General features: G+C 59.7%; 1 protein-coding gene across 1 annotated transcript; it reads right to left on the reverse strand.

The window, feature by feature from the left end:
• Positions 1-1,418: 1,418 nt before the first annotated feature.
• On the reverse strand, positions 1,419-2,474 carry PHLDA2 (pleckstrin homology like domain family A member 2). Its single transcript, XM_054439507.2, has 2 exons — positions 1,891-2,474; positions 1,419-1,655 (listed from the first exon to the last, which is right to left on the reverse strand). Exon 1 carries the CDS (start codon positions 2,366-2,368, stop codon positions 1,901-1,903), a length of 468 nt encoding a protein of 155 aa, XP_054295482.1. The 5' UTR covers positions 2,369-2,474; the 3' UTR covers positions 1,419-1,655; positions 1,891-1,900.
• Positions 2,475-10,513: the final 8,039 nt, after the last annotated feature.

Genomic DNA, 10,513 nt, shown 5'->3' on the forward strand with positions numbered 1-10,513 from the left:
GACCCATCTGGAGAGAGCAAGCTTTCCACAGCCTCAGCGAGGGTCTGCAGCTGCCCCCGAGACCATGAAGGCCGCCCCTCCTCTCCTTGGGCTGCTTTTAAAAGAAGCTGTTGAAACATGGACTCCCCAAACCTTAGAATTCCACTGTCCTCAGAATTTGAGGAATTCCAAAATTCCTCAAACAAGAAGTGGCCTCAGTGAGCCAAGGGCCATCCACCCTCTTCACCTAAAGCTCAGGCCAGATCATGCCTATGCTTGAAGCTCCCAGGGGCAAGGGCTCTCCTCTTGACCTTGGATATCCATCCAGGTGAGGCTCTGGTGGGCCAGCCAGGAGGCCCAGGAGCCCAGCCAGGCAGCATCCTTAGCTGCTCTTTTCTGCTTTTTGCAGGAGCCCCTCCCCCATTTGCACAGGGGCTTCGCAAATTGCGTTCGGGAGAAACTTCCTTGTAGGAAATAGTTTCTTCTGGACCTAGCACCAAGACTCCTGTGGGCCATGCAGCGAAGGGATAGCACCCTCCCCGCCCTGAGCCCAGACCAGCTACGAGGCTTCATCGGCCCCCTAGCAACAGAGATTAGGGTCCAATTCCGGTACTTCTCTGCCTCCCCTACTGGCATCCCTCCAACCACAAAGATTCCAGAAATGAAGGCCCCATTGTGGGGTGAGGAGTCATGCCTGTACCCCTTATCACCTCCTCAGCTTGTTCATCACCAGGAGCCCTTCTGGGTGGGGGACACACTTCCTGAACCCTAACTGTCTCAGACCATCCCTGTCTTTCGGAGAGCACAGCCAGACCGGAGGGCAGAAAGCCGTGGTCAGCTATCTCAGAAAGAGGGGCAGGGATCTGCTGCACTCAGGCCTCTCCACCCCAAGGTCCTGGGCCAGCACCTGGACGTGCAGGGACCTCTGCCTCCTGCCCCACCATGGGAGACAGCCCAGAACTCTCTCCTGTTCCCCCAGAAGCAAAGGCGACCCTGCCTGCCCCACACTGCGGGCACTGGCCAGGAGCGGCTGGCGGCGGGCAGCCAGAGGGCTGAGGGATTCCTTCTGGTCGGGCTGCGCGGGTGGTCTGTGGGCAGGAAGTGCTGCTGGGGAAGGTTCCCCCACCACAGGCAGCAGCAGCTCGGACCCAGGGCCCTTGTCCTCCCCAGGCTCAGTTCCTCAGGACACACCAAGGAGCCGAAGGTAGCCAGGGTCAAGCCCCAGGGCACTTCCTGGCCTCTGGGGAGGCTGCTTGGAAAAGAGGGTGTGGACCAGGCCCAGCAGATGACACGATTCATTTATTCATTCAAAGCCGGTTCCCAGCGCCTTTCACACCAGCCCCGCAGGACTGGATGAGGGTGTCCTGCCCGCCCATTCCTGGGCCTCCACCCTCCCAGCAGGAGTCTCGCTGAGCCACAGCCGGATGGTGGAAAAGCGAACTGGCCAAGTGATTTATTTGCAATGGGCACAGTGATGCAAAAACAGGATATTAAGACTATAAAATATGTGACTACAAAGAACCAGCGAAATAAATACATAGATATTAGATAGTCCAATAACTTAAGGCGCCCGTGCAACGGAGCGAGGGTCCGCGCGCACGGGAAGTTCTGCTGCTGCAGGGCTGGAGAGCGCCGGCCACGTCCTAGCCTCGGTCCGACTCGTCCAGCGTATGGCCCTGTGGGGAAAGGACTGGGTCAGAGAGCTGTGCCAGGGCCGGTCGGGGTCCAGCCTGAGGGGCCCCGAGACCCTGACGCGAGGGGGCCAGCGCGATTGCGGGGCGCCGGGTCCCCCAAGGAGGTGCAGCGCCCCCGCCCCCCGCCCCGTCGTCTGGGGTTGAAGTGGTTTTTCCCAAAGGCCTCGGTCCCGGCTGTTAAGGCGCAGGGCTCGCCGGGGCGCGGGCAGGCACTCACCGCGGCGGGCTCATGGCGTGCGGGGTTTGGGCTGCGGGGATGGCCTGGAGGGCTCCGAGGGCTCGGAGGGTGCGGCGGCCGCGGCGGCCACGGCGTCCTCGGCGGGTGCGGCGAGCGCGGCGGGTGCGGTGCGTTCCTGGCGGCTGCGAAAGTCCTGCAGGGCGCGGCGGTTCTGGAAATCGATGAGCGCCAGCGCGATGGCCGCGTTCCAGCAGCTCTCGCCCGCGCAGCGGAAGTCGATCTCCTTGTGGTCGGTGGTGACGATGGTGAAGTACACGTACTTGCCCGTGCGCTCCACGCAGTCCACTTTGAGGATGGAGTGGAAGCGCAGCTCCTTGGGGCGCGCGCGGGGGCTGGCGGGGAACAGGCTCAGGCGGTCGGAGGTGAGCACGCCGCGCTTCTTCTTCCATAGCTGGAAGAGGCTGTCGCTGCGCTTCTCCAGCTCGCCCTCGCGTAGCACCTCGTCGGGGGACTTCATGTCGTGCCGGGCGCTGGACTGGGAGCGGCAATGCGGGCGGCAACGCGGGCGGTGACGACGCCGGCTCTGCTCCTCGTGGCCCAGGCGCGGCCTTTATAGCTGCCCCTCCCCGCCCCGCCCCGGCCCTCGGGCCACCCCGCCCGCCTGAGCCCTGCGCGCCCCGGGCCATACCCTCCGCAAGCCCAGCCGTCCGGGCCCGCAAGTCGCGTCCGCGCTCTGGTCGGTCCCCGGCCGTCCTCTCCCATCTCAGAAGCCCGCGCTCCTCTTGCCCCCCATGCCCCAGCTGTCCAGCCCCGTGGGGTGACTCGAGGTCCCGCCCCGCCCGGGCGCTCGCCCGCACCTTGTCACAGGCCGGCCCCGCGGAAGAATGCGCTGCAGCCAGCCCTGCCCGCGGTGACTCACGCCAGGGAGCCCCGGGAAGCACCCGCGGGCCCGGGGCCGGCCCACCGTGGGGAGACAGCCGGGACCAGACCTTCACCCTCCAGGCGCCCCAAGTCCAGCCCTGCCGCTCTCGGGCTCCCGGGGCAGGAGGGTCGAGGCCCCCTTCCTTACCCGCGAGCCCTGGCCGTCCCGTCCTGTTCCGGGGCCCTTCCCAGGGCCGCCCAGAGACCCTCTCCGAAAGTGGCCCTGCCCTAGCGGACCGAGCTCCCCATCTTGCCACCCACGGGCTGCGCCCAGAACGACCTCCTCTCTTAGCCTCGGTTTTCGCTTCTGTGAAATGGGAACAGTAACCTTTGCTGGATTAGGGAACACGTGGAAAGGGCTAGACCAGCAACCCATAGAGCTCAGTAAATGGGAGGGGAAGAGGAAGCCGGTTCTCCTCCCTGCGCCCTCGTAGTGTCCCGAACTGGGGGAGGGACTGCTCCGACCGCGCCCCCACGACCCGGACCGGAGAGAGGTCCCAGGAGCTGAGGGGTCCGGGCTGGGCCGCGACGCCCGCTCTCTGGGATCAGCCTGGGGGCGAGGGTCGGCGGGGGCGGCTGAGTCATCGCTTTCCAGCTGGGCAGACGGGCGGTTTTATTTACCCTCTTCCTTTAAAGGGTTTAATAGACAGGAAGCGAAAGCCGGCTCTTCCCGGGTTCCCAGGGGTGGGGGTGGAGCCGGCCGAGAGGACCCCCAGGGACCCCGGCTACTCCACGTCTCCCACCTTCCCGCACCCCTGCCCACTAGCTGCGCCCTAGGGTGGTTACAGCAGGAAGTCCCAACTCTGGGGTCGGAATTGGCCTCAATGACGGGGCCCACGCAAAATGAAAACGAGAGTCCCCTGATTCAAAATGTATTTAAAATGTCAAGACAGTGGCAGCAGAACGTAAAACCCAGACCTGGGACCAGCCCTACCTCCACCTGCCCTTCAGGGTCACTGTAAACGATCAAGAGACGTCTGGCTCAGAGGAGCGCCCCAGACCAGGTTCTGTGAATGGCTTGCAGGTAGCAGCTGCCCGGCGGTCCCACCGGTGTGGCCAGAGGACCTGGCAGTGGGCAGGGACGTGGTGTGGAGGGGCAGTGCCGGCAGAAGGCAGGGTTGGGCTGTGCCAGGGTTCTGGCCTGGGAGTGAGACACCTGCCTGGGGCCGGCAGGTCAACACTGCCCCCTACCTGACACCTGTCCTTGCAGCAGGGCTGGGATCCTGTGGGGTGAGAGAGCAAAAGATAGGGCGGGTGGGTGAGAGGAGATCAGCTTTTGGTGGGGAGAGGGGATTCGAGCGTTGGCCCGGAGAGGCTGCAGGAAGGATGCGGACTCCGGTGTCCCTTCTTTTGCTTCCAGAGGGCCCTGGGCTGCCAGGTAGTGGGACCTGGGCAAGAGGCACCCCTGGGCAGTGGGAGACCAGGAGAAGCGGCCGGGGGCAGAGCGCTCTGTCACTGGGCGAGCCCACAGGTGCCTGGAACAGATCCAGGCCCACCAGCCTGCCTACCCCATTGAGGGGCCAGCCAGTGGAACTTCGGCTCCAGGCAAATCCTCCGACACTTGGCGTTGCTTAAGCACCTACTGTGTGCCTGCAGGCCTGGCTGGTGCTGGGACCCCAGAGGAGGGGAGAGGAATCCCTCTAACCCCCAGGGGCACAGCAGGTACATGAGGATGGGGATAGGGGTCGGGGGTACTGGAGGCCAGGAGGAGAGCTTGGAGGACTCTGTGGGGAGGGCGTGCCCTCGAAGATTCCAAGGAGACCTTGAAGGGCCAGTGGTGCCTGTATGCCACCACTGTGCCCAGCCTCCACCTATCCCAGAGAACTCCCCAAAGTGGGCATTCCAGCCCCTGTTCCACAGAAGAGGAAACTGGTTCAGGATGGAGAGGGCCTTGGGGAAGGGACAGAGAACAGGCAGGAGCAGATAAGAAGCTGAGAGAAATGAGGGGGAGGAAGAGGGTTTGGAAACCGGGTGAGGCCAGGTGAGGTGTGCTCCCCCAGCCCCGCCCAGCTCCTCTCTTTGCCTGGTACCCCAGTGGCCCTCTCAAGGGAGGCTGGGAAACCCACTCCCCTGGGGGCAGGACTTGCAACCCAGGGGTGATGCTCTGACAGATGGGGCAGGAGCTGGGAGGCCAGGGGGCAGGGTGTGCAGCCGAGGTTCAGAGGCCCTGCCCTCCTGGCTTCCCTAGGGGGTTTCCTACCCACTCAGCCCCTCTCTGCTATTCCCCTCATGGACACTGTGAACACCTGGGGGGTATGGGGGTGGATGGCCCTTTGGGGGCTGCTAGAAATCGGGTCTGAGCCCTGGAGGCCAGGCCTCCCCAGGCAGCTTCTCTGCCCACAGTCCCTGCCCCAGGAGCTCAGTCGTAGTGGCCTTGGCCTCCCCAGCAGCTGCTAGACACCCTGGGCCCCTGCTTGGCCAAACCAGCCTGAACCTGGTTGCCAATGTGGGGGCTGGAGGGAGCCGACTCCCAAGCCTGACCAGCCCTGGACCAGCAGGTGACTTCAGGAGCCCCCAGGGTGCCTTTATGGACATGGGCAAAAATAAACCACGGCCTTAGGAGGTGAGAGGGGCTTGGAGGACACTATGCCTACTTGGCAGGTACTTGCACACAGGGGCTGCCCCATCCTCTCTGCGTCCACCATCTACCCGATGGGCTTTACCACCACCACTAACTCACACTGCCCTCTGCCTCTCTGAACCACACACCCTCTGCCAGCCCCCCTTCGGCCTCCCTTGCCTGAGGCCTGAGCCTCACCGCCTCACCTGGTCCCACCTGGAGCTGAGCGGTGCCCCCAGGAGAAGCACTGGCCCCATGCTGCAGATGCAGAAAGGGTGGCTCAGAGAGGTGCAGCGACTTGTCAAGGCCACCTTTCCAAGGAGGGACCCTATCTCCATCCCGCAGAGCAGGCCTGCCTGAGGGTCCCCTCTGGAGGATGAGGACTGTGACACTCACTTCCTGGGATGTGGGGGAGGGATGTTGAGGCAGAAGAGTGCCGACACAGGGACCCCACACGAGGGTCTTTTGAGGAAGGCCCCTCCTAGAGCCACTTGATAGCCAAGAGCCTGGGAGCTTCTCCAGCACAGCACGGAGATTGGAACCCGGCGTGGATTCGGCCGCACGCCATGGGACCTGCTTCTACTAGGGTTCTGGACCACTCACGTGCTGGAGGCGGAGGAACCACCGGCCAGAGAGATGCCAGGGCCAGGCACCAGCAGGACCGTCCGTGTGGCACTGCCCTGCGCTAGTTCTGTGTGGTCATTTCTCCGTGTTGAGACTGCTTTCTTGGGTTTGCAGGGAACATGGGGTGGGGGTTTCAGAGAGGTGGTGACTCACCCAGGTTACACAGTGGCCAGTGGGGCCACATCCACAGCTTCCCCGATTCTGTGGCACCCTGTAGCTCGGGGCAGGAAACAGCCCTGATGTTCTGTGACTGCTTCTCAGGATGGGGAGGGGGCTGTGCCTCGAGTTGGTGGTGTCAGGCAGCATCAGTCCAAACCGAGTTTACTAATATTTATCTGAGGGGCCACATCCAGGATTCATGTGGAGCCTAAGCCAAGGGCCCCCACCCCCAGGCAGGCATGGTACAGTCTGGGTGCCCAAACATCTGGCCTGGGACACTGGCTGCCCTGTCCAGCTGCCTGGACCCTTGGCACCAGAGCCCAGCTGTGTGAGGCTGTCAGCAGCTGGGGTAGGAGGCAGGCACCTCTCCGAAACTCCCTGAGTGAGGTCACTTCCTTATGGTGACGAGGCCGGGCCCTCCAGGCACTTGCCCAACAAGCCTGGCCATCCTGCCAGCCTGTGAGGAAGCTGCGTGTCACAGGGCCCGGCCCAGTGCCTGGGGCTTGACACCACCCTCTTGTGGGAGGGGTTGCTCAGAGAGAGCCCTGCAGAAAAGCCCACTGCTCCTTAGTCAGGAAGGCCTACCCCTAGCTCCTCTCACCTCCTCCAGGAAGCCCTCTCAGATTGCCAGGGCGCACTCAAAGGCCTGCCTCCTGCCAACCACATACTGCTAGGCTGTGGGTCTCCAAGCCTCCGCCCACCTGGGCCTGGGGAGGCTGGGAGAAGACCCAAGCTGCCTGGAGCTGCAGCACCTGAGCAGTGCACTGGTGCCACCTCACTGGTGCCACCTCACCTGAGCCCAACGTGGCCCATGTACCAGGGCCTGTGACTCAGGCCTGCCCTTGCTCTGTCTCCTCCCAGCCTCAGCCTGAGGAAAGTGAGAGGCCTCGTGGCATGACCCACCTGGTTTTCAGACACTCGCTGTCAGCCTGATCTTGGCCTCGGAGGGCTGTGTTCTCTGTTGCTGTGTCTCTTCCTGAGCTCTTCCACTGGAGCCTGACAGGCAGGTCCTACCTCACAACGTGTTGGGGATTGAATGAGAAACCAGGAACACCCTTCTCCTTGGCCCCTGATGAGCTCCTGTTTATCCCTCAGTGCCCTGCTCAGAAGCTATTATCAGCTCCTTAAATGCAGTGATAATGTTTTATTCTTTGGGAGCCCCAGGGATCAGCCCAGGCACTCAGGAAATGGCTAAAAAAGCATCCTGAGGCCGGGCTCGGTGGCCCACACCTATGATCCCAGCAAGTTGGGAGGCCGAGGTGAGCAGATTGCTTGAGCCCAGAAGTTTGAGTCCAGCCTGGACAACATAGCAAGACCCCCCATCTCTACAAAAAAAAAAAAAAATTAGCCAGGCATGGTGGCGTGTGCACTATAGTCCCAACTACTTGGGAGGCTGAGGTGGGAGGATCACTTCAGCCCAGGAGGTCGAGGCTGCAGTGAGCCGTGATCACTCCACTGCACTGCAGCCTGGGTGACAGAGCGAGACCCTGTCTCAAAAAATAAAGGCATCCATGTCATTGTCCAAAAGACCCCCCTCTGCACTGACTACCGAACGTGCGGACTGTTGGCGTGTGTATGAGACCAGACAGCCCCTGGCTGCCTCGGGTGAGACTGGCAGTCAGGCGTGCCGAGATGAGGGGGCCCTGTGGGGTAGAGTGGGGCCTCCGTCGGGCTCCATCAGGCTGGTGTCGCGTCCACAGGGCTGCTTGTGGGTGGCTGTGGAGCCTCCAGAGGTTGGGAGATGGGGCTAGGACATGGGGAGCTCAGGGAAGGGCCCTCCCAGCAGTCACTCGCAGATGGAAAAGAGGAGCAGCCAACATCACTGCCCTGCACCTGGCTTGTGGGGATGTCTCCAGAAGCTTGAAGGAGTGAACCAATGAACAAAGGAACAAACAAAATACAGGAAGGGAGAGAAGGAGGACTGAGGCGGCCCCATACCCTGCACAGGGCTCAGATTGCAGAATCGCCGGGGCAGCCTTCTCACAGCGCAGATGCTCACCCTCCTGGCCTGAACTTCTCATTCAGCGGGTCTGGGGGAGCCCTGGCAGGTGTAGTGTCATTAATTATTTCCAACGTTAAAAAATTACCAAAGATAGGCCAGGTGCTGTGACTTGTGCCTTTGGGAGGACCAGGTGGGAGGGTTACTTGAAAACAGGAGTTCAAGACCAGCCTGGGCAAGACAGCAAGACTCCATCTCTGAAAAAAAAAAAAAAGGCCGGGCGCAGTGGCTCATGCTTGTAATCTCAGCACTTTGGGAGGCCAAGGTGGGTGGATCACGAGGTCAGGAGATCAAGACCACGGTGAAACCCCGTCTCTACTAAAAATACAAAAAATTAGCCAGGTGTGGTGGCGGGCGCCTGTAGTCCCAGCTACTCGGGAGGCTGAGGCAGGAGAATGGCGTGAACCCGGGAGGCGGAGCTTGCAGTGGGCTGAGATCGCGCCACTGCACTCCAGCCTGGGTGACAGAGCGAGACTCCATCTCAAAAAACAAATAAACAAACAAACAAAAAACCTACCAAAAATAGTAACCAATTGTTGATATAAAAAGTAAAAAAGAGGCTCGAATTATTTCAGAATTGATGCTGGGCATGGTGGCTCATGCCTGTAATCCCAGCACTTTCGGTGGCCAAGGCAGGCAGATCATCTGAGGTCAGGAGTTGGAGCCCAGCCTGGCCAACATGGTGAAACCCGTCTCTACTAAAAATGCAAAAAAAAAAAAAAAAATTAGCCGGGCAAGGTGGTGCACACCTGTAATCCCAGCTACTCAGCAGGCTGAGGCAGGAGAATTGCTTGAACCTGGGAGGTGGAGGTTGCAGTCACCTAAGATTGCACTATTGCACTCCAGCCTGGGCAACAGAGCGAGAAAAAATGAAAAAAATAATAATAAAAACAAATTTGAGTGTTCATTTCTCATGTCCCCACCTAGGGCCACTCTCATCCTTTTTTGTTTGTTTGTTTGAGATGGGGTCTTGCTCTGTTGCCCAGACTGGAGTGCAGTGGCATGATCTTGGCTCACTGCAACCTCCGCCTCCCAGGCTCAAGCAATCCTCTCGCCTCAGCCTTCTGAGTAGCTGGGACCACAGGTGTGTACCTCCATACCCAGCTAATTTCTTTGTATTTTTGTAGAGACAGGGTTTCACCGTGTTGCCCAGGCTGGTCCTGAACTCCTGAGCTCAAGCAATCCACCCATTTCAGCCTCCCAAAGTGCTGAGATTATAGGCATGAGCCACTGAGCCTGGACTCTTTTTGTTTTATTATTATTATACATTTTTGAGACAGGGTCTTGCTCTGTCGCCCAGGCTGGAGTGCAGTGGCGCAATAATGGCTCACTGCAGCCTTGATCTCCTAAGGTTGTGATCCTCCCACCTCAGCCTCCTGAATAGCTGGAACTACAGGGCACATGCCACCACACCTGGCTAATTTGTATATTTTTTGTAGAGATGGGGTCTCACTATGTTGCCCAAGCTGGTCTTGAACTCCTGGGCTCAGGCAATCCGCCTGCCTCATTCTCCCAAAGTATTGGAATTACAGGTGTGAGCCACTGTGCCTGGCCTCATCCTTTTTAAAAAAGCATTTACATTTCCTTTAACAATTGCTTTTTGTTTGTTTGTTTGTTTTTGAGACGGAGTCCCACTCTGTCATCCAGGCTAGAGTGCAGTGGCACGATCTTGGCTCACTGCAACCTCCACCTCCTGGGTTCAAGTGATTCTCCTGCCTCAGCCCCCTGAGTAGCTGGGACTACAGGTATGTGGCACCACGCCCGGCTAATTTTTTTGTATTTTTAGTAAAGATGGGGTTTCACCATGTTGGCCAGGCTGGTCTCGAACTCCTGCCCTCAGGTGATCCATTCGCCTTGGCCTCCCAAAGTGGTGGGATTACAGGAGTGAGCCACAGCACCCGACCTCCTTTAAATATAGGATTGCCCTGTGATCCAACAATTCCGCTTCTCATTCACATGCTCACAAGAACTAAAAGTAGAGTCTGTCCTAGAGATCCATGCACACCCTTATTCCCAGCAGCATGCCAAAAGGTAGAAGCCACCAAGTGTCCACTGACAATGGGCACACACAATGTGGTCCACCCACACACTGAATAGTCACTGCCTTAAATGGAAGGGAATCCTGGCCAGGCGCGTGGCTCACACCTGTAATCCCAGCACTTTGGGAGGCCAAGGCAGGTGGATCACCTGAAAAATTAGCCGGGCGTGGTGGTGCATGCCTGTAATCCCAGCTACTTGGGAGGCTGAGGCAGGAGAATCGCTTGAACCCAGGAGGCAGAGGTTGCAGTGAGCCAAGATTGCACCATTGCACCCCAGCCTGGGCAACAAGAGTGAAACTCCATCTCAAAAAAAAAAAAAAAAAAAAAAGGAAGGGAATTCTAACACAAGCGACAGCACGG

Source organism: Pongo pygmaeus, chromosome 9 (genome assembly GCF_028885625.2).
Source record: "Pongo pygmaeus isolate AG05252 chromosome 9, NHGRI_mPonPyg2-v2.0_pri, whole genome shotgun sequence".
Taxonomy (NCBI): Eukaryota; Metazoa; Chordata; class Mammalia; order Primates; family Hominidae; genus Pongo; species Pongo pygmaeus.